Here is a 23,053-nt window from a genome sequence, read left to right as displayed (position 1 = left end):
TCTGAGATCTTCCATCAAGATGTCCATTGTAAACAGCATCAGAACTGACCCACATATTCATTTGGGATATTTTTTAAGCGTAGCATGTCATCACCTGATTGAGCACCTGAAACTGCACCACCAGTTCATTGCTGGGGGCTGACCACACTCTCACGCTGCCGTCCTCGCTGCAGGTGGCAAAATGTCTCTCGTCAGAGCTGAACACCACATCATTCACCTGCAGCACAGAGGAGACCACACAGAGTGGATGTAAATCCTGGTTCAGCATGTTAATATTTGCAACACAACCCTCACACAGAGCTTGCTCAGAAGTTACATCACACAGTTATTATTCATATTGTCTCACCTTTTTGTGCAGTCATTTTTTTAAATCTTTTTTTTTGGTAAAGCTTTACATACTGCCCCAATCCTCTATCAGTGTTATTTAAATTAATAAACATAAGAAACAATCATCGATTATAGAAGTTGAATAATCGCAGTTATTTGTGAGGTAAATTAACACAAACTTGTTTAATGTGGACCCCCTCATTTGTCAATATCATTACAAGTACTTTGGACCGCTTTAAAAAAAAACAAAGGACAAATCTCTAATCCAAAATGTTATTTCTAATGCAACTAATTTATAAGTGGAGTTTACAAAACATTTCACATAAGGGCATAAAATAAAGGACAAGAAAACAATTAAGCAGGATAATAAAGCAGTGAGAAACTAAATTTATTCTATAAGGACAAGCTGTTAATAGCAATAAGTCAGTCTTTGTTTCACAAACAGGCCTATCCACAGTCTAGGTCACCCTGATGGCAAAAACAAGCTTCTTTGATCTGAGACACCCTTTTAATTTGATTAAAAAAGTCAATTAAGTGGTGAAACCAGTGTTTTTCTTGTATCATGATGTTTCCAATCCCTCTCCAGATCAGGAGTTATTTTTATTTTCCTGACCTCAAACAAGTGAAAAATTCAACGTTGCAAGTTCGTAATTAAACATGTGTTAATAGTGCTGGTGGCCTTGCCTCCAGTTCATTGAAATGTCATCAATAGCTGTTAATTGCTTCCCTGTTGCTTCTTTACTTTGATTTTCTCATCTTTATGTCCTGGCTAAAATAGTTTGTCCTAAAAAGCTGCAAACTGTGAGCTCAGCAATAGATCAGTTTTAGTGGTAGGTGGTGATACTGTATTTGATTATTGCAAATATTTTACAATTATAGCTATACATTTTTGCAATCATATAACTACAAATAACAGGTGTATCACACCATGGGCAGACCATGCCATTAACACATGATGACTATGACAGTTACACGCTGCATGCTCTGGCCTCTGATGGAGACACAGAATGTTCATATGGTTATTTTTCATTTCCCAGAGTGAACCCTTAACTGGTACCTTCGTCTTGTGTCCACTGACCAGCCGGATACTGCTGCTGTCTGGCCAGTTGATGTACCAGAGGGTTCCTGCTGTGGTGCCCACAATGCCCATGTCCATTGTGTTGTCAAATGCTGCACTGACTGTTGTTCCATCCAGCATTATCTCCTGCTCCAACACCACTGTGATGTCACTGAAGGAAAGACCAAAAACGATGAACCCATGATGAAATCTAGACAAGACCACTTGTGGATGAGATGGAATATAACAGATCTCAATATATAATTTGTGCGCTTTTCATACATGACAAATGTCTTACTGAAAAGAAAATAACCGGTCTCCGGGTCAGGTCTAACATAACTGAAAAAACACCATAAAACTGAATTAAATCATAACTACACATTTGTACAAAGACTCTGTATGATCAAGAGAGCCACTGACAATCTCCACATTAAGAACATTTTCTTTTAAATTAACTGCTATATGACATGTTCATAATTAAACATTTTTAACTTCTGATGATCTCCGAGAGACATTCTTTAGAGGACTGTAGGGGTTAAGTACAAAGCAGGTAAACCCTGTACACACAGACATATATTTGTTACATACACTTGCACATATCTGTATCATACCTCTCATGTCTTTGAACTTTACTCTGAAGTTACTCAGAAATGGCAAACAAAAGGAAAAGTGACAACTTTTAAATTGGTTATTAATGTTACCACAGACTTGCAGAATTTTGGAATCAATAGTTAAAGTTGAAAAATGAAGCAAAACCCTCGCTTTACTTATTACCGAAGCACTGCTACATACTGCCGTTGCTGCTCGGTAGCAACATGTTGTTGTAGTATTCTTCTGTCAAAAAAATGTCAACTTGATCTTTAAATTGAGGATATTAGGCAGGATGAAAAAATGTTTTCCAACTGTATCCCAAAATGCCACTTTTGCCATCAAAAAAGGCTGCTCTGCAGATTTGCCAGACATCAAATATACACTAAAATCACTTTTTAAAACTTACTTTGAGACTGTCATCCAGTATTCTCCTTCTGAATTACTATTTCTGTTTTATCCTCGTCTACCTCTATATTATTAAAAAGACTTGTGGTAGTTGTGCAACTTGCCGTCTACAAGTCTATGATGGACAGTTTTCCCACAATCACACAGGAAAAATTACAGAGTAATTCACAATTAGTACTTGTACTTTTGAATAATTTTATAGACACTGGTCTGACTAAACTGACTCAGAATGGCATTTATATATTCAACACAAGATAATTAAAGAAAAAAGGCTAGTGGCAAGGTAAGAGGCAGGAAGAATCAATAAAGAATGAGCTACAGACCTGTCTTCCCCACTGCAGACCTTTTCCTGAGGCTTCAAGCCCTGCACAGCTTCTACCCCCCACAGTCGCAACCAGCGGGTGTTGCTGCCAGTCAACAGACGGTTCCCCTGGCACAGCAGGGCTCCTACACCAAGAAACCATCAACCTCTTACAATTTATAGAGACCCAGGACCACAATACATGTACACCACATGATTGAGAATGAGCAACATTTTTGGTAACTTTACCAGTGAAATAAAAAGCATCTCCTTAATTCAAGCAACTAGAAGAGAATAATGCAGTTACGTTTGGTTTTTTTTATCTGTAAGACCTATTATTTGGGTAAAAAATATTGCTATCCAAGTTAGACGGTGAGATTATACAGAGGGTCCAACTGTACCGATCTCTCCCTCATCAGCTTCCCAGCTCATGAAGCAGCGCTGTGTGTTTATGTCCCAGACACAAACGTGTCCTCGGTTGGTGGCGGTGAAGAGAAAGGAGTCCATGTGGTAGCAAAGAGCCGTGAGCTCCACATCACCCAACTCTGCTGGTGCTTTCACCCTCTGGACCTTCAAGTGTAAAAGAGTGGTTAATCCTTGTGTACTACACTAAATGCACTAAAATCTAAACACAGTCAAAATGTTAATGTAAGTACTTAATGTACTTGAGAAGATTACAACCCAGGGAGAGTTCACCCAGAAAATCAGAAATATGTATTTTTCCTCTTACCTGTAGTGCTATTTATCAATCTAGATCACTTTGGAGTGAGTTGCAGAGTGTTATAATGGCACTCTGTGGAAATTACATGAAAAAAAGGGAAAAATACACATTGAATCTCAACAGTAAAATATCTTTCCAGAAATCATGATCCGGTTACTCAAGATGATCCACAGATCTTGTCGTAAGTAGTTACATGTATGAACTATTTTCTCTCTAACGAACAGCACCCACTAACTGTGCAGAAGGAAGCATGCATCTACTCCTAGCTCACCTAACACCACTGAGCTAGCTAATGTTACAGCTTAGCTGAAGAGCATGCCAGCAACGTTTACATCTTGCACTCCATTAGTAAATGCATACTTGATATAGTTTGTAGGCGTAGTTTCGTAGATAGAAAATAGAGTTCATACATGACACTGCTCTCAACAAGGTCTGTGGGCCATCTCAAGTAACCGGATCATGATTTCTGCAAAGCCACATTGCTGTTGAGATTTTCAAGTGCATTTTTGAGCACCAAAAGGTGGAAGTCAACTACTTCCATTACGTTTCAAAGAAGGCAGTCATCTCCATGGCTGACGTCTCAAACATTTGGCAACTCACACAAAACAATCTAGATGATAAAATGCACTACAGGTAAGAGGAACAATGTGTAGTTTTGATTATTGGAGAAGCTGTCCCTTTAAGCTGACATAGTGGATCAGGGGAGTTGATCAAGTGTTTTATCAACTACACATATTGAGTGTGTTTTTCTGTGGTCATTCACCTTGAGGTCTACATCAGAGCCATGAGTGTGGAGGAGACAGAAGTAAACCCCTTGGCTGCCAACGCAGGCCAGCTGGCTGGCTGCTGAGGGGCTGAAGGCTGCATCATGGATCGGCCCTGACACACTCACACTGGACAGCAGCTGAAAGGTCTTGCTGCTCCACAGAGCCACCTCTGGGTCAGAGAAGTCTCCTAAGGGGCGTTTGCAAGAATCAGCGGTCAATCGTAGCAGAGTCATCTGATTGGCTATACCTGACACATGTTCTGTATTTTAATCAATTATGTCTAGCGATGCGAAACATCAAGTTTAAATGCTCATGACTGATGGATGCAATCCAATTCAGATTTTACAAACCAACAGAGAGAAAGAAGCGATCATCCCTGGAGAAGGCCAGACTTTGTACGGCCCCTGTGTGGTAAGACATCGTATTACGGCAAGTTCCACTCTGGATGTCCCAAATGCAGATGAGGCTTCTGCGACCATTACTGCCTGAAGCTGCTGATGCCAATGTCTGGACAAGAAGTAACACAGACACAGAGTACTTTTATTTAAAACTATGGGTTCCTCTCATTTTTCTATTTTGCGTCTCCGCATCTCCTTCCTCCTCATCCTATTGACTGTGACCCTGAAACCGATGTCTGCCATTTTGAAGGATAAAGTTAAAAGGATAAGACACAGTACCAGAGGACGCATGTGAGAGAGTACTTTGATTCATAATTCTGGACCTTTTCCCAAGAGATAAACCATCTGATCCAACATCTTTTGAGAAGACTTTTAGAGAAAAAAAATCCCTTTAGCGTGCTTTGTAAGACATTCATTTAAATGGAACCAGTTGCTTTAATACTTTGATGAGGCAGCCTTGGGAATTTCCTTTGGACATTTATGATCCTTTGTGCTGACTGTCACACTTATTCGACACATCAGAAGTGTTTTCAGAGCCTTGCCAATTTCTGTTCGAAGAAAAAAATCAAGTGCTGGCACCCTCCCATGACAAGTGCGGAGCACAAAGAGCTCCCACAGCACTGTCCAACCAAGATCTAGTAAGAAGACAAACCATCTCAGATGTCCCTTTCTCTTGTCTTGTCCTGGTGAGAATGGACTCGAGGATGTTACTTTCCTTTTCTGCCTCTTGTCTTGCCAAACGACCAAGGACAATGCAAAAATTATGCCCCGCAGTGACCAACCAACGATTTCTTCCTCTGCTGAGCTAAATGGGTGAGGCATGTTGAGTCCACTTTGCTCATCATATGGCAGGAAAAATCTTCTGTTGCCTTTAGCAACATCACCAGCTGTACCAACCCTGTTTAAAAGATACCTGTGCAAGAACCCAAATGACCTAAGTAGACTGTGTTCAGAGTTTTTTGTCATTACTGACTAATCATTATAAGATGGTTTCAATGCTCTCATCTGTGCTAGTTTGTCAGCTGGATAAATGAGGACCCCTGTGTTTTCAATCACTGTTACGTAACAGTGAAGTTGAGAACCATTAAAAGTACCTGTGCATCATTTGTGACAGCAAGACAGGAGATCTCCTCGCTGTGGCCCTGCAGGTGTCTCTGACTTCCCGTATGAAGGTACTCCACCACCACCACACAGCCACACGAGTATGCAAATAAGCCTGCAACACAAATCAATTACTGAATATGGCACGACAAAAACCATCCCTTTTTTTTAACAACCTTACATGAGAGACAAAATGTTTTGTGTACTTTATCTAATTTCTATTTCCATTGAAATTCAGCAAGTCTAGCTTAGGTCTATATTCAGATTGTGTAGGTATAGTTTGATTTAATTTGTTCAATGTTCAAGTTATAGTATATGTACCTTCTATCTTATTTATATATCTCATATACATGTATATGAATCTAAATTCTCAGGTGAGCCTCAAGTCATGAGTTTTAAAGTTGATTATACCATAAGGCACTGGGATTTGACAGACAATATTATATGCTTTAAGTTCTCCCGAAATAATATGTCCACACAGTTTTTGTTTTACTTAAATAATAAATTATAATAACCTTGGTCAGGGCTCCACACCATGTTGCCACGCCCATTGCCATTGTAGCCAATCACTGCTTTCAGCTTTATGCCTTCTTCTCCTGGTTGGGGAGCCACAGCAGCCTGGACCAGGAAGTACATTAAGGTGAGACAGCAAACAAACTAATAGAGCCAGTAATTTAGGAATATGATTATACAAAGTGCTCTTTACCTGGTCAAGAGTGGAGTACTTGAAACGTGGGATGAAGTGCCTGTAACAATCGGGACGTACTGGCATCTTCCCTTTCAACTCAGCTAAAGGCCAACATAAAATAAAAATTCAATTCTTTCATAGAGAAGAAAAAACAACACAAAGTCAGTTCACTGTTAATGCAGAACAATGCAGTGGGGAACTTACCAGTGTCCATATGACTTTGATTCAAGGCTGCTGTGTTGACCAGCTCTGTGACTTTGAGGAAAGAGGCAGCAGGTCTAGGGTCAGAGGAAGGACCTGAGCTAGTGGCTGGAACTATGGCGGTTGGGAGAGTCTGGGTGCCGTCACAAATCAACAAGGAGCCCAAACCTGCAGGAGGGAAACACAAGAGAAAATATGACTGAAAGTGACCATAAATGTAATCATCAAGTCTCTGAGTCCAGTGAACACATCTGTAATGGCTCTTAGCAAAAAGTACTTTATTGTTACAAGGTGGTGTTGCTAAGCATTCTGAGAGCTAAAATATTTCTTAGTGAAACAAATTATTCTATCAATGTTAATATATTATTGTCTGTATTTTAAATAGAGGCTTCTGGTCATTAACAAGTCCAAAGTGGTCAGTTTATTTTCTAATGGCCTGATTAACCAAGTTAACTCCTCCAGCATGTGGGTGGTCAGTAAACCCTTTGACCCTTAACAGCAGACAAAAGTATTCTTTCACTTCAATTAGATAGCTGGTCTTTGCTTTTCTCTTTTTGATACTTATACTTACAGTAGCTACAAATGCTACACACTGTTAAAAGCAGAAAGAAATTACCACATTTTATTTTGACTTCTGTTGTAAATACATACAGCAGAGACTAGATGCATAAACAATGTTTATGCATAAAAACATGCATACACATCTTCCCCACATAAACTGGTATCTATAAAAAAAAAGGATGTGCATTGAGAATGTGTGCATCTCACTCATTCTTCTGACCACGTTTACATTCTGTTGATATGTTGCAATTTTCTAAAGTCTACTAACTAATGAATGGATGAGTCAATCACATATCAAAAGAAATGCAGAGAAAGAGGCAGTTGTTCACATTGGAAAGCTTCACAAATGTCAGTTGCAACTGAATACTCACAACAGTTTTAGAAATACATACTGACATTTGAAAACAAAAATGGAGCAGACACAAGCAAAAAAAGAGCAGCCCATTACTTATCAAAGGAATTAAAGGCAAGGATGACAACACTAATAACACATAACCAAGTGCAAATTCGTTATTTTGAGTTTCCTAACGTAGAGGTGAAAATCTGCTCTTTTAAGCTGCTTTTTGAGTTTCTGAGACTCATGAAGACACTGCTAAATTATTAACCCTAAGGCACATTTGTGTAAATACATCGTATATTTCTCGTGCAATATGCACATGGTCAGTATTGAGCAAGACATCAGCAACAAAGGTGTGTCCTGACAGCTTATCATACAGTTAGGGTGATTTTAAAATAATGATAAAAAAAAAACTCACCCCCCTGGTCAACTTGGTCAAGGGTGCTGACATCCAGTCGTGGTGGTGGTGATGAGGGGAGGGGCGCTGTCTGGCGAGGCATTCCATTGGACAGCCGAACTCCACTCAGTTCAGCCTCTGGGTGAACTGTTGTTGTTAAACACAACACAAATTATTTATTTGTAATCAGTACGAACATTTGAATCACGTTTATCTTATATTATTGTGACATGACTACATACTTAGTGAAGTTACCTGATTTAGGAGCTGAGATGCAGCTTTCTCTGAGAGGTGAACTGTGAGTGAGGAAAATGTGTATTGGATATTTCACCAGTTAAACTTACAAGGCGTAACACACACATTAATAACAAGATTAACACATGCAGCAGGGATCATTACCAGTTGTCAGTCAAAGAGTCAACAGGATGTGCCAAGAAGTCCCAAAGGAATATGGCATCTCCCACTGAGACCACGCCCAGCTGGTCAGGGGTGAAGCTCAACTGGCGGATCGGCTGACTGTGGCCTATGAACATCTGGGACAAAGAAACACATGTTTCAGTTTCTACTGGCACAATATAATATTCCCAATGCTACATTAAATGAAGATAATATACTTTTTATGATAATGATAACGGTACTGCTTTACCTCACAACTGCACAATTAAATTGCTCACATGATTTTAAAAATTATACATGAAGTTAGACAGAAGTGTGAAATTATCTGACCTATGATGGCATTATCACAGGAAACACTAAAAGATGTATGCATTAAACAGTAAATGATTAGTTAATTAATTGATTGTCATAAAATGAACTGACAATAATTGTGGTAATTTTATTGCTTCAGTAGTTCCAAGAAAAAATCACAAAAATCCACTTGTTCCAGCCTCTGAAATGTAAATATTTGTATTTTTTTTTCCACGGTAGTTCACTGAATATCTGAATAACTGAAGTGGGTTTTGAACAGTGTGTCGGACTAGTGTTGTCACAATACTAGAATTAACTTTGACACAATACTTTGAAAATATCAATATTAATATAAATATAATTTCTGGGAAAACCTGAAATTGAAGACATACAAGTTAAATTTATATTACAAGATAGTTAAAACAAGGCTATAACATGACGACACCTTTTCTTTTCTTGGTAAGCTGTAGTCAACAGCAAAAGGACTGGAGTAAACACTGAGCGCTAAATGCTCATATTTATATGGGTATATATATATATATATATATATATATATATATATATATATATATATAAACTCACATGTAAAACAGAAGAAGCAGCTGAAGGGACTTCATCAAATGAATATCAGGAGCGAATACAATGTATTCCAGTCAACGGTACAAGTTCTAAAAAGGTATGAATTGTTGACTACCTGTGAGTTGATATCAAGCTGCATGTTATAATCCCACACTTTGAGAGCGTTGTGTCCTGCTGTCAGCAAGAATTGACTGTCCTCACTCACAGCGAGTGACGAGCACTGGTGTTTGTGCACCTTAGACACCTGTCAGGAGGAAAGAAATCCAGTCAGAAACAAAAATGTTGATACAAACCACACATAATGCCCTTACTGCTTTAGCTTATAATTTACAGACACATTTTTCACATTTTTCTGCCTCAGACACAGCATATAATTACTGACAGAAATCACATCTTCCTGCTTTTCTGTCTATGTTCCAAGTAAATGTTTCAAACATAAATGCGTAATCATGGTCCATCTCAGCAATACATTTATTGATTCTGTAGTACTTGACATGGTCAGAGAAGGTGTTAAAGCTCAGCAGTGTTACCTCTCGGAGCAGACGTCCTGTCTTGGTGCTAACCCAGAGGATCTTGTTAGCAGATGTGGCGACCAACAAATGTTCAGTGGAGGCCGGAGAGAAGCAGACCCTCAGTGCAGAATCGAGACGGGTGCTTTGTATGTCCAAAATACTCACATCTACATGGAGCAACTAGACAGAGATGCAACAGGTCAATGTGGACACACAAGAACATACAGGAAGAGAATAGAAATAAAAACATGATCTCCATAGTTAAGGTGATATGATAATTATATTAACTTGTTTTAATGTGAGTATTACAAACATATTTGTAATCCCCGGTACATCTATGTATGGTAGATAGTTTTGGGGAAAAGGTGATGCTGCCTCACCACTTATTCTTAACCGTTAAGTAAAATTTGATCTTAAAGGGAACCTATTTTGCTTATTTTCAGGCTCTTACTTGTATTTGGGGTTTCTACTAGAACATGTTTATATACTTTAATGGTAAAAAAACACTATTTTCCTCATACTGTCTGTGCTGGACCACCTGTATTCACTCTCTGTCTGAAACACACATTTCACTGCCTGTCTCGTTAAGATCCCTTCCAGAAAAAGTCTGCTCTGATTGGTCAGCGTTTCTGGGTCTTCTGTATCTCTGCACCATTATTGCAGTCCGCAAATGACTATAATAGAGTGTAGCAGTACTTTCCTAGGACCTCACGACCATAGAATGAATAATTTTGCCCACAGCGATTACTTTAACATTATATTTATGACAGAAAATAAGTTAAAGCATAATAGATCAGCTGTGCGATAAATGGCGCATTGCTGAAAGGTGACAGAGTGCAAGATACCTCATCCAGAGACTGGGAGTCAGCGATGGTGACAATGTAATCCGAGGGACCAATAAAAGCCAGGCAGCGGCTGTCACTGCTCACTGTGAGAGCGTCTGGAGAACGCTCAGTGCCTCGGGCCACCACATTACCTAGCCAATCAGGAAAAGAGTGAAACAAACACTGATGTTGAACGTGTATGCTTGATATGTTAACTCAGTTATTGAGTAATTCACTATATCAATTGCTAATACACAAGAAACAAGAGTTTATCTCACAATGTTGTTAATTCAAAAGTTCTCATCTCTGATGAGTGCAACATATGAGGCAGTGAAATTAACTGGGTATGTTTGTGCGTGTGTATACATACACACAACTCTGATCACACTGTGTTCTTCCTCAGAAGCGTTGTAAAGTGCCAGAGAGCCCTTTGAGTCAGCACTGTACATGAACTCCCCATCCGGAGAAAAGGCAAGACCCACCACTTCTCCTCTGTGTTGCCTGTAATACAAAGAAACAAATACATAATAGCAGTCATTATCCTTTTAGAGGGCCTACTCTAAAATCTGTATAAATGTGCAGCACCATGACACATCATCATAATCGCCATATGGCGCCTCTCACAGCTGGTCAGCAGCTCATACTGGCAAAGCTGGGAAAAACAGTATTTTCCAGTTACTTGACACACAAGTTTCCAAAATAAAGAACTGCAGTCACTGCTGGAGTTGGAGCTTCCACTTAAGTTCGGACATACTTGTGTTCAGCCAGCAGTTTGGCACTGGAGATGTCGAAGACTCTGACGATGCCGGAGCTGAAGCCACAAGAGAAGACCTGCTCGCTGCGATGGAAGGCCACTGAACAGGGACTGTCTTCTGACACAAAATCATACAACTAAGCACAAGAGACAAAAGGCGTTCAGTTAAACAGTAAATGAGGTAACAGTAAAGCTTAAGTGCTAATTTCTTTAGTTATAAACATATACTTATGTGGTGCACCTTCAAATAAGTAGAAAGAGAAGAGATACTTTTGAGTTCATCAAACTTACTTAAAAAAATCCAAATAATTTTCTTTGTAGTTTAATTTGCTGCTGATGAGTTGGGAGTGTATCGTAAAATAGCAAAATTTTCAAAATTCTTTTAACCGGGGAGTTGGGTGCTCAGTTTGCAAGCTGACTGTAACAACCATCTCTCCTTTTCTAAAGCACAGAAAATCTGAGGGGGAACAAAAACAGAGCCATTCTTGGCTTAACTTAAACAGAAAAATGAGACAAATGACAAAAAGCCACCAAAGTCTCTTTCCCTTTTTTGTTTTATGTGAAATTATGTTCATAGACCTTTTGTCTGGTTCAACAAATCAAAAGACATGGTCAATATGTATTAATAAAAAATTCAAATATTAGAATTTCATATAAAAAGGTTAAAAAGTAGCTGAAAACATGTGAATGTGGTATTTATTGACCTGATGCAAGGAATCCATGTTCCAAATGCGCACTGTGCCATCGGAAGAGGCTGTTGTGAGGTGTCGACGGATGCCATCCACACTGAAGCCGAGCACAGTGTCTGTATGTGACCTCATCAGTGTGTTGTAACCACGGCTGCTCACATCAAGGAAACCAAGGTTACCGGTAGAGGTGGCGGCCAAGACCTGAAGGCTGTCTGATGAGACCGACACCAGGCTCACAGGTCCCTCATGCTCTGAAAAACAACAACAATGTGTCTGAGTTATTCTCTAAATAGTGTATTTGGTCTGTGTGAGTGCACATATAAATCTAATATTTTTCTAATTCTATTGGCACTGTCAATCACTATGGATGCAACCTGACAAACATCCCCCCTGCAAACTAGAAAATGACAATCTAAACATACATGAACTAAAGATTCTATCACTGCCTGTGGAGTGGAAACAGTCAGCTACTGTTTGTTCACTGCAGGTAGATATTATGCCACATCCCGCTGTGCCTACCAGCCTCAAGGAAAACGGCAGAAAAATCAAGGGGCCAAAGTCGCAAGAAGCCATCTTCTGAGCCCGTAGCACAAAATGATGAGGACACACTGATGCTGTTGATGGCAATGCCTGGACCTGGAACAGACAGACAGACAGACAGACAGACAGACAGACAGACAGACAGACAGACAGACAGACAGACACACACACACACACACACACACACACAGACACATTGATGTTATCAAAGGCTTTTAACAAACTTTTTTTGCCTCTACCGACCCCTGCTTTAGACCAAAATATAACACACCTGTGTTAAAAGTCCATTTCTCCCTGCGGTTTTTATGCTGCTGCTGTGCAGGCAACAGCCTCCTGACATTTCTAATAATAACTCTGCTGTAGTCTATTTCAAAGATGTAGCCACTTCGACTGCTGGCATATCTGTGGGAAGACAGGGAGGGAAAATAGTGATTATTTTAATACCAATAACCTACTGTAATTTGGGTCAGATGTTTATATTATTAACGCAGATTACTTCAGTGACTGATTTGCCCACTCACAGTGTTCGATCATCAAGATGCTGGTTGGAGTTTCCCTCCTCAAAGGCCACATCAGTGAAGTCAAGTGAGTGGTATTCACCCAGGTTGACTGGACAGGAACGCAGCGTCCCATTCCTCACTCGCCACAGGCGAACATTGTCACGACCACATGACACCATCCTGAAACCAGCACAATCACAGTTTATGGTCTTATGGACTGAAGAGTCTGCATATTTCTTTCCTGTTCCTGCAGCTCGAACCTTTTCTCCTCTCCAAATCTCTCACCACCTCCGTCTACACCTTCCTGCAGTAACAGCACCTGATGCAGGAGGTGTGTGAGAGTGTATCAGAATTGTCATGACACATTGGCAGGATTTAGTGTGTGTGACTTCGGAGTGCATAAAAAATGAAGTTTCATCCTGTATTTACTGCAGACCTCTAACATGACACGATACAGTAGTATATACAGAATGTGTAGGCTGTGGATTGTTGATGATGATGATGGATTGTGATTGTTGATCTGATCTCAAAGATCAGTTTAGGGCAGATCGCGGCATTTTTTAACTGATCACCATCGGCTATACGGAGCCTGATCCAATCCTATGTTTTTACTTGCAAAGCTTTCATGTACTGCAACGTGGAGTCATTTACCAAAGTTATGTGCTTTTGTTTCATTTCAGTTCAGTGTGAGTCTTTTGAGTTTCGCTGTCAAAAATGTCACAGCTTTCCCCTGTCTCCCCTATTAAAAACTAGAAATCTATTTACAAAGAAATGTTCAAACTTAACGTTAAAACTATACTGTTTCCCTGCTCATTACAGCCGATCTCAATCAGTTAAAAAATGCCTTGATCAGGTCCGATACAAACACAGAGAGGGGAGGGTACCTGGTATCATCGAAGACGGCAACCTTCATGGTGTGAATGTCCACATCTGTGTGTGCTTTTGCTAAAATGGTCACCTCTCCGCCTTTACTAACGTTCAGAGTATTCCACACCACCACCATCTTTGAAAAAAACAAAAAAAATGTTATCAGTCAGTTTTGTTAAGTCATAAACTCTAATGAGGGGAGCAATTAGATATAGACTATTTTTAAACTTAAGTCAGCCTTAACAATGAGACACGGTGTTGCTTTTATTTTTCAGTCTGGATCTAATTATACCCATGGCTCCCTACAGATTCTGAGTGCAGCTCACGATAATTACCTTCGTACACATCAGAAAATTAAGCACTTGAATTTTCATGTGGAACACCAATTATATTTAAGTGGGATGGTCTTTCACTTTCAAGATCTAAAAATATTAAAACAAAATACTTGTTTGAAATACTGAGTGTAGCTGCTAGAAAAGCATTTACAAGAAGATGGCTTCAGACAGACGCACCATCCACACAGGACTGGTATGATTTTATTTACTGTAAAGAATTACCTTTCCAATGAGGCTTCAGGGAACTAAATTTGAAGAAATTTAGAAGAAGTGGAAAACGTACATTTCCCCGAAACACCCTTCTTTTGTATCTATATGTTTATTCAACTATTGTTTTTATTTATTTATCCCAAATGCAAAACACCCCATGTTCTAAGATTTTTTTTAAATTTCTACATTGTAAAAAAACACTGAAACTATGGTTCACTCAGGAAAAGTAATTTGCATTTGTAGCACTTACTGTTTTGCTGTGACTGTCTTTACCCACTCCACAGAGAATACCTCCACCATATGAAAAGCTTTGTGAACAAAGAAGACAAAATCAGTGTGAATGAGCAGCGTTCTTGATAAGAATAGACCTCATTGTGTATTGTATATAAAGGCTTATATTATTTTGTGATAGCTGTGTGTGCATTAGTGTATGTGTAAATGCAGTTGGTTACCTAAGAGAGGATAAAGAGTGCGCATGAATCCTAAACATAGCCAGACAGTTCCCTTTGTGGTAGTTCCACACTCGAACTACACTGTGACTGCCAGTTTGTGCTGAGGCCAGCAGTGTTGTGTTGCCATTAAAAGCCAGTGCAGATACCTGAAGAGAAAACACATGGACAGATATTGCAGAAAATTTGTCTATGTAACGCTGGTGAACAGAGGTTAAAAGTTTTGTAGTGCAGGAAAAAGGGGTACTCTGTGTCAAAATAAATAAATTCAACAGCCTAAAGTTGCTGCGACAAAAAAATGTTACAACCCTCCGACTGCCTTATTAAAAAACTAAATAAACAACAACAAAAAATACAACAATTTACAAAAAGGTTATACTTAGTGTTTCCCCCATTTTTACTGGAATACAGGCTTAATGTGTTGTACACAAGTAACAGTAGACGTTAATTAATTAATTCTGTGATATAGTTGTAGAAGTTGTAAACATTGCTATTCGTAGTAGACTAACAGGGGTACTTTGCTGCACGTGCACTGTGCAGCCTGGTAATGAACATACTACAAAACTATCCCTCTTAACAGAATCTGCATTAGAAGGCCAGGACTCGTGTGAGATAAATCACCAAAGTACCTCGTTTAGGATTCTGCCAGTATCAGCTCTGCCATCTGACACAATGGAAAAGCTTGTGATGCAGCACAACACATCACAGCTCAATTACCTTATCAGTGTGGCCGATAAAGAATCTCTGCTGGTTAGAGGATATCTTCATAGAGACGATAATTGCATGACACGGATACACCACTGCATCCCCCGATTTGGTCCATAGGGCCTATAGCATAATAAAGTAACACTGTTAGACCTCTTCCTGTTACACTTTTGATTCAATGCATATTTGACCTTAAAAAAAAAGAGCATACACATTTAGTAGTGGCTCCTCCAAAGCCAATGATTCGATTGAGCCTGAGAATCGGGTCTGGGAGCAGCTTCTAACAAGGAGAGCAGAGATAAGGCCAAATATTTGTCATGAGCTCTCAAACACATGATGTCACAGCAGCTGGTTTCATTTCACTCTCCTCAAGTCTTACCTGCTGTCTGGTTTCTTTGGACGATGTTAGATGGATCGGACGTGGAACTGGAGTGCAAACCAACTGGGAAAATAATAAAAACATGAAATGAAATGTAAAAAAAGAGAGATAAGTAGTATTTAATGAGGTTTTCCTTTGCTTTTGAGTTTGGGTAAGCGCATAATCCATTCATTGTGAAGCTTCACCTCTTCTTCACTTTCCTCCTCATGTTTGCTGAAGCCCTCCTCAGTATGAACGTGCACATGAACTCCCCCGTCATCTGTATTCCAGGGAGACCTGGATGTGAACTGCTGTGAACTGCAGCACGGGGACTCATGCTGATGCTGGTCATTATCATGGCAAAGCCAGTCATCACTCTGGTGGGTGGAAACTACGCCAAGCTCTGGTATGTTGGTCACCACAGGAGTTTGATTCCTGGGGAGCTGAGGAGACAGAGGGATTAAATTTAATTAATGAGACAAATAGCAGCCTCTCTTAAATCAATCAATCAATAAAATTGTATTCATATGGCACCTTTCAAACAAATCAAATGCAATTCAAAGTGCATTACAGTTTGATTGAAAAAATGAAAACAAAAAAACAACAACATATGAAATAAGCTAAAATGGATCTCAAAAAACAGAATGACTGAAAACCATAAAAACATAAAAATAATAAGTTGCTACATAAAAGCCAGACTAAAAAAATAAATAGACCATATTTGCCATATTTTCACAGCTGGAATTCAAGCTGATTGGAATCAGAGACTTGATTAAATGGTACTCAATTCTTACTGATTTTGGAGTGGTGATCTGCTGGATGAGGGACACACGGTCCTGAACTGGTTTGCTGAGGCTGACAGAGCGAGACTCTTCTCTCGTGGGGCTTCTTTGATTAGACAAACAACCTGGGAGAGAAAGGAATATGAAAGTCAGTCATGTTAAATGCATTCCTACGAGAGAAAATGTGTTGTTTTTAGACACATTCTCATCCCAAATATTTGTCTGGTAATAATGATCTATTCAAAGCTTCAGTGGCTCGAATCAATTGAAAATTAACAACTAAGAGCAGAACAAAATGAATCAGACAAGAATTTCAGGCTGCCCCCTGAAAATTTAGGATTCAAATCATCAGTCGGAGACCCCTCAGTCGATTGAAATTCCTTCAAGTCAGGTAGTTGTTATGTTTTTTTTTTTTTTTTTGGTCAAGTTTCGCTCCCCAAATTTAGATGGAGCGCTCATTGCTTCTAAGCAGACAGCTGCGGACCCAGACCCAGGGTGAGTCTGACACCCCTTTTCCATCAAGTACTGTTTCTAGAACTGGTTCCATTTAGATTTAAAAATTCATCACTTCTTTGAACTAGCCCACGTTTACACTAGTTGTAAATGGAACCATTAAAATCAAGAGGTGTTATCATTCAGAGGTGTTGTACAATGTACAACAAACATACACGGGTGAAGCAAAATTCTGGATTACGTTGATTACCTGTGAACGTTTGCTCTATTGGGTAAAAAATATTTGTTTTTACCCAAAAAAACAAGCATGAAACAATGATTGATAAGACGACTGCATGCTTTTTTGACCCCACTGACGTCATGGTTCGATTTGCTGTATTGTTGTTCCAGCTGAGAACCATGTTTTCAGGTGTGGAACCTATTTATTCTTGGTCCAGATTGCTCTGAATGGTTCAAAATTAGGCTGAATGAGTGAGATGGAGGCAGCTGCCAAGAGGAAGAGAGGCTTTGCCCTAGAAGGCTACGAGATAACGTCATCTTCTCCCTTCTACAAATCGACAACTAGAACCTAGTAGTCATTACTTTGTACTATTAATTAGTCTGCATCTCTTCAGCTTTTACTTTCATTTTTTCCTCTCTTTCTTTCTTTCTTTATATTGCAGATATATTGGTTATTTACATCTTTTTTTTTGTTATTAATTTCCCTTTTACCTAAAATTTTATTTGTAATTAATTGCAAACTGAAAAGCAGATAAGCTGTATTAACTGGACAAAAGTGGTTAATTTAAAGCTCCCAGCTAAAAGCTTAATACAATACAGCTTTTTTCACTTTTGTTTGTTATCTAGTTTCAGCAAAAAACACACATTTCTGATCCAGAGTAGTTAGCATGCATTAGTTCAGAGGGCTAACCGGGCTTGTTTACTATATTCTGTGAACATTACTATCACTCTGTGCATCCCACCAATTCTGTCCAAAGGCAGACTATAAACGAAAAAAAGAATGAATAGTCGAATATTTATTTTGCATAGCCTTTTATCAGATTTGACTAACTTAATTCTGAGTCAGGTACAGCCCTACAGGAATTATTATTGTTTCTGGTGGAGAGAAAAATAAAAAATAATTAAAAACTTCTAGGAGCCAGGTACAAAAGAGTACAACGGTAAAGCATGCAAGGGCAATAATAAGCTTTAAATAGCGTATGCTGAGAATAAGAAGCAGTGTGACATTTCATGACTTACCAGCCTCAGGCCTGGGATTGCATTTTTGAATGGAGTCAAAGGGTAACTTTGTTCCCTCTGAGGGAAACCTGTTGGGAGTAGGACAAGATGTAGAATTACATACTGTAGCAGGACACTGTGACAAGAGCAGATAACTTGAGTTTTCTTTCAATAATATCAATAAAGACTTCTAAAGAGATCTTATTTTATACAGCTGTTTTTGAGCAAATAAAGCTGGAGGTCATACATAACTGCTGGTAATGTCACTCTAGTATCAAAAGGAATGCCAAATGTCTGCTGTGAAAAAGGCCTATAAGTGTTTCTCGTTACCCAAAATGGGGACAAAAGAACAAAACAACAGCACTGAGTGAGGCCCTAGAAATACCAAAAACTAATTCAGGGTAGATTTCACTTGCCAGCATAATTTCAGTGATTCAGATTCAATAATTAATTGCCATTTCCAAATCTATACTTAGCTGCCTTCTAAAGATCATTGTCTATGATTATTGTGATGCACATTCTGTTCCCAGGTGAGATCACCGTACCTGATATAATCATAGAGGTCATGCCAGGAGCCTCCCTTGGGCACAGGAAATGACATGTCTCTGGGTATGGGACCTGTTCCCTGACAGGAGGCCAGACCCTTTAGTCTGGCCTCACTGAAGGACACTCCTGTTAAAGGAGACAATTGTAAGTAAATAAGAGAATCTTTATTTATATGGCATTTTGGAGCTTCACAAACACATGTACACACACTTAAAATAAATGAGTTTCAATAGATTACAAGATGAGGGAAGGAAAGACATCATAAATGTACTAAAAGGACACTGTGTAGTTTATTCATAAATGTGAGGATGCTGTACGATATGGAGTGGTACTTCTGTAGAGAAATATTTTTTCCTACAAAAAGGATCGAAAGTGCTCTTAAAAAAGGGATATTTCTGATCCTTGAATGGAATGGGTCTAAATAGGCAGTGGGTTTAAGATCGACGTGACTAATTTAACCATAAATTCTACTGAAAAGCACTGTGACACTCTCTCTTAACTCAACAAAGTGGCTGATGGGTTTTAAACCACAGAGAGACACTGATATGAAGTGACTTAATGTGTTAAGTGTTCCAAATTATTAATACTAACTGCTTGTCTGCTTTATAATGCGTTGTCATCTGTGTCAGGTGGGCCAAAGTCAAATATCCACCCTGGTTGTTAATAAAAACATATTCTTTTCTAGTTTGAGATTTAATGTAGAACACGTGGCCTTTTTATCTAATATCCACATGACATCAACTACACCAGCAACGTTCACATATAGAAACAAAGTGTACATATGTAATATTGATCCTGAAACTCACCTGGATCTAGCAGCAGGTCGCTGGTTAACATGTTTTTCACTGCCATGTTGGCACAGAGTTTAATGCTCTTTAGATGACTGTAGCAGCGGTTGAGGTAGACAGAAAGTGTGTCCTGCAGATCCAGCATCAGACAGGTCCAACGCACTGAAGTGGGAGCTGGACCCACCAAACCTGGACCACATAAGCATAATAACTGCAACTGTAGTAAGGCATGCAAGATTACTGACATTATATATTAAAGTGCACTGAACGTTCAGTACAAACGTACTGGAACAATAGCTCATGTAAGTATGGTTGTGTGTGTGTATGAATGTATTTTACCATGTCTTGTGGATTTGGCTGTGCTTTCATAGACTGAATCCTTTGCAGCTCCGCACAAAAAAGGAAACTGAAGCCAGGTAGCGGTGGACTTGAACTCTTTGAACATGTTGGAAAAAGAGATTCGGACCACCTGACCCTCCTACAAATCAAGGCACACAGATGGAATCAGCTTAAATCAATGAGATCTTACACACCACAGTGACATTTAAAGGAGATACTTTTTCAAAATTCCTACATGTTTTTCTTATGGCCTAAGACAAGTTAATAATATTAGAAAAAAGGAATAACTCTCTCCTGAATCCAAAAACTAAAGTGCCAAAACTCAAATTTGTGATGTCACTGGGTATAGTCTGGAGTTGCTCCATATTCAGTGAATGGTCAAAGATGTTATAGATGATGTTGAGAGCACCAATGTTATGGGTATATGGGGACCTTTTCTGCTACAGAACTGAGAACTCTACAAATGCATAAAGATCATTCGCAAAGAAAAAAAAAAAGAAAGCAAACACTGTGGTTTCACAAAATCAGGCTCCCATTAATTGTCTATGGAGCACTGCCAGCCTTTATGCCCTATGACATCACAAGTTTGAGACTTACTTCTCTTTCTCTGGCTCTGACAGAGAGTAGCTCTTATTCACAAATATCGATTGAACTTTCCTAGGTCATGAAATACCATATTGGAATTCTTTACTAGGTAGACGAGGGTTGAATATTAAATAACCCTGAAAGAGCTGAGAGCTTCACAGTGGAGTCTGGAGTATCTGTGCATAGAACCATATTGTGCCACACACTCCACTTTATGGAGGAGTGTTCAGATATTTCAATATTCGTCTCATATGACAAACGTTTGTTCTTCCAAATCTGTGTGGAGTCTCCCACATGCCTTTTGGCAAAATCCAAACATGTTTTTATATATTCCTTTAGGCAGTGTTTTTTTTTCTGGCCACTCTTCCATAAAGCCAAGATCTTTCAAAGCGCTCAGTTTCTGTCCATAAATTCTCATAATACAGTCAAATTGTGCACTGTGGCATTGGGGGGAAATTTACCACAGTTCATTTAGACGTACTGCCCACATTGTTATGATGCAACGCTGGTTAAAAATCAGCAAAGAATCTGTGTTTTTATTGATTTTATCACACATACACATAATGACTGAATAAAATCAGGTCACAAACCTCCACAGAAACATCCAAGTGGACCACAAAGTATTTGCCAGGGGTGGGCCTGAAGAGAAGGTAGAAGAAGCGACCTGTCAGTCCCAGAGACTGGTTGCTGTTTTTGGGTATGTGGATGTAGCTGTTGGCAGGAACAGGACCCCTGATCCTGAATACTGAACACCTCAGCCTCTTGTCCTGCGGGATTTCAGGAAAAGTGGACATAAAGTTAACTGACTGTGGTCCGAATACTTATTGTTAAAAGTGATCAACAAAATCAATCATCTTTGTGTAGGCTTGAAAGTTGGTGAGGACTGACGGAGACAAAAGCTTGTTATTTTGCCAAAATGCAACTGTTTGGACACACTAAGCTTACAGAGGAAGTACAGATAAGAGGATTATGCTGCAGAATTGTTTTGAAAAGTTATTAATAATAATGATAATACATTTTATTTCAATAGAACTTTAAAAAAAAGTACTAAAAGGCAATTTACATGGTAATAAAAATGGTAACAGAGACAGATACAGCAATAACAATAAAACAGAAGAGGGGGGGGATAGTAAGATCACAGATTAAAAGATGATTTAAATAGGTGTGTTTTGAGCCTATTTTAAGAGAGGGAAGTGAGGGAGACTGGCTAAAGGTGTGGGGACAGAGAATTCAACAGGGAGGGGCCACCAGTGGAGAAGGCCCTGTCCGCCTAGGTCCAGCGACTGGGTGACAGATGGGTGAGGAGGTTGGTGTCTGCGAATTTCAAGCTGTAATTAGGAGTATGTCTGAACAGGAGGTCAGTGAGGTAGGGAACGGACCAGGTTGTGAAGAGTTTTGTAGGTGATGAGGATCTGAACTGTATTCTTGATTGAATGGACTTTGGGGATATGATCTCTGGTGCAGGAGTCGGTGAGCAGCCAGGCAGCTGAGTTTTAGATGTATTGCACCTTTTTGAGGATTTTAGTGTATGTGCCACACAGTATGCTGTTGCAATAGTCAATTCGTGGAGGTTTTGCTAAGAGAAAACTGGTCACTATTGTAATCATCTGTAGCTGAAATTAGTTCTTGGACAAACCTACAATCTTTTTACAGCCACCTGTCAAGCCTGCAACGGTGCATGGTATTAAAGAGATAGTTGGGGGTCAGGTATGAGTGAAAATCTCGATTACAGTGTATCAAAGTTACCGTGTATGTTGACACATCCCCTTCTTTTGTCGACCTTTTCCAGTCTTCAACTCTGACATGTTTGAATATGTTGACGTAAGGATGCTGCCACCCTGCGAAATCAAAACAGGGTTCAGACAGTCAGTTTTAACAGTAACAGCAGCTTCTTTTTCACAGTCTTCATTCTATATTTGATGTATCTATACTTAGCGACTTTAATTTAAAACTTTAAAGTTAATTTTACCTTTTGAGGCCATCGATAGTGGATAAGCAAATGGGAAATCCACCTGTTGACGTCTCAATCTCGGTATAACTTGTTCAAACTCGAGCAGCTAAGTTAGTGTAAGTTAAGCTAGCAAACACACAACGAAATGACCGGAACACCTACTTATCAACTTCTCACAGACCTAAACGATTAAACGTTGAGTTTCAGGTCATTATGAGGTGCGACGTCTCCCCTAGTTCTTTCAGGTACCGAGTAAAAAGGGTTTTTTAAGTTGACAACAAGCCCTTGCTGCAGCAGTTGTATCCTTCCCGCTCCAGCCTCCGCCGTTGCCAACGACACGCACGACGCTCATGACGTCTGGGCGTTGCTCTCTCTGGTGCTTCTGGGTAATGAAGTTCACAGAGCAAACAGAAATAAAAAAAGGAATTGTAAAAAAAGAGAAACTGTGGCAAAAAAACTGAATTTAACTATCTAACACATACATATATATATATATATATATATATATATATATATATAGATAGATAGAT

The 23,053-nt window shown here is 39.3% G+C and overlaps 1 protein-coding gene across 1 annotated transcript in view; it reads right to left on the bottom strand.

The window, feature by feature from the left end:
- wdr90 (WD repeat domain 90) overlaps window positions 1-22,868 on the bottom strand; it is a 30,068-nt gene extending 7,200 nt beyond the window's left edge. The window contains exons 1-37 of the mRNA XM_042507796.2: window positions 22,542-22,868; window positions 22,319-22,410; window positions 21,163-21,339; window positions 19,988-20,126; window positions 19,667-19,837; window positions 18,860-18,986; window positions 18,336-18,403; window positions 16,656-16,768; window positions 16,068-16,304; window positions 15,883-15,945; window positions 15,715-15,783; window positions 15,516-15,626; window positions 14,802-14,947; window positions 14,600-14,657; window positions 13,822-13,940; window positions 12,959-13,117; window positions 12,709-12,839; window positions 12,417-12,533; window positions 11,913-12,148; window positions 11,209-11,345; window positions 10,825-10,955; window positions 10,476-10,606; window positions 9,649-9,810; window positions 9,234-9,362; window positions 8,252-8,385; window positions 8,108-8,148; window positions 7,874-7,999; window positions 6,561-6,725; window positions 6,375-6,457; window positions 6,184-6,286; window positions 5,662-5,783; window positions 4,520-4,676; window positions 4,166-4,356; window positions 3,083-3,251; window positions 2,704-2,827; window positions 1,385-1,556; window positions 95-217 (exon numbers count right to left, since the gene is read on the bottom strand). Coding sequence (XP_042363730.2) covers window positions 95-217; window positions 1,385-1,556; window positions 2,704-2,827; window positions 3,083-3,251; window positions 4,166-4,356; window positions 4,520-4,676; window positions 5,662-5,783; window positions 6,184-6,286; window positions 6,375-6,457; window positions 6,561-6,725; window positions 7,874-7,999; window positions 8,108-8,148; window positions 8,252-8,385; window positions 9,234-9,362; window positions 9,649-9,810; window positions 10,476-10,606; window positions 10,825-10,955; window positions 11,209-11,345; window positions 11,913-12,148; window positions 12,417-12,533; window positions 12,709-12,839; window positions 12,959-13,117; window positions 13,822-13,940; window positions 14,600-14,657; window positions 14,802-14,947; window positions 15,516-15,626; window positions 15,715-15,783; window positions 15,883-15,945; window positions 16,068-16,304; window positions 16,656-16,768; window positions 18,336-18,403; window positions 18,860-18,986; window positions 19,667-19,837; window positions 19,988-20,126; window positions 21,163-21,339; window positions 22,319-22,410; window positions 22,542-22,554 — 4,746 coding nt within the window. The 5' untranslated portion in view covers window positions 22,555-22,868. The remainder of the gene's footprint in view (window positions 1-94; window positions 218-1,384; window positions 1,557-2,703; window positions 2,828-3,082; window positions 3,252-4,165; window positions 4,357-4,519; window positions 4,677-5,661; window positions 5,784-6,183; window positions 6,287-6,374; window positions 6,458-6,560; window positions 6,726-7,873; window positions 8,000-8,107; window positions 8,149-8,251; window positions 8,386-9,233; window positions 9,363-9,648; window positions 9,811-10,475; window positions 10,607-10,824; window positions 10,956-11,208; window positions 11,346-11,912; window positions 12,149-12,416; window positions 12,534-12,708; window positions 12,840-12,958; window positions 13,118-13,821; window positions 13,941-14,599; window positions 14,658-14,801; window positions 14,948-15,515; window positions 15,627-15,714; window positions 15,784-15,882; window positions 15,946-16,067; window positions 16,305-16,655; window positions 16,769-18,335; window positions 18,404-18,859; window positions 18,987-19,666; window positions 19,838-19,987; window positions 20,127-21,162; window positions 21,340-22,318; window positions 22,411-22,541) is intronic.
- Between the last annotated feature and the right edge of the window lie 185 nt (window positions 22,869-23,053).

This window comes from Plectropomus leopardus, chromosome 19 (assembly GCF_026936395.1).
Source record: "Plectropomus leopardus strain MGB_pleo_1.0 chromosome 19, ASM2693639v1, whole genome shotgun sequence".
Classification (NCBI taxonomy): domain Eukaryota; kingdom Metazoa; phylum Chordata; class Actinopteri; order Perciformes; family Serranidae; genus Plectropomus; species Plectropomus leopardus.
This window is presented reverse-complemented; position numbering and strand designations above follow the sequence as displayed.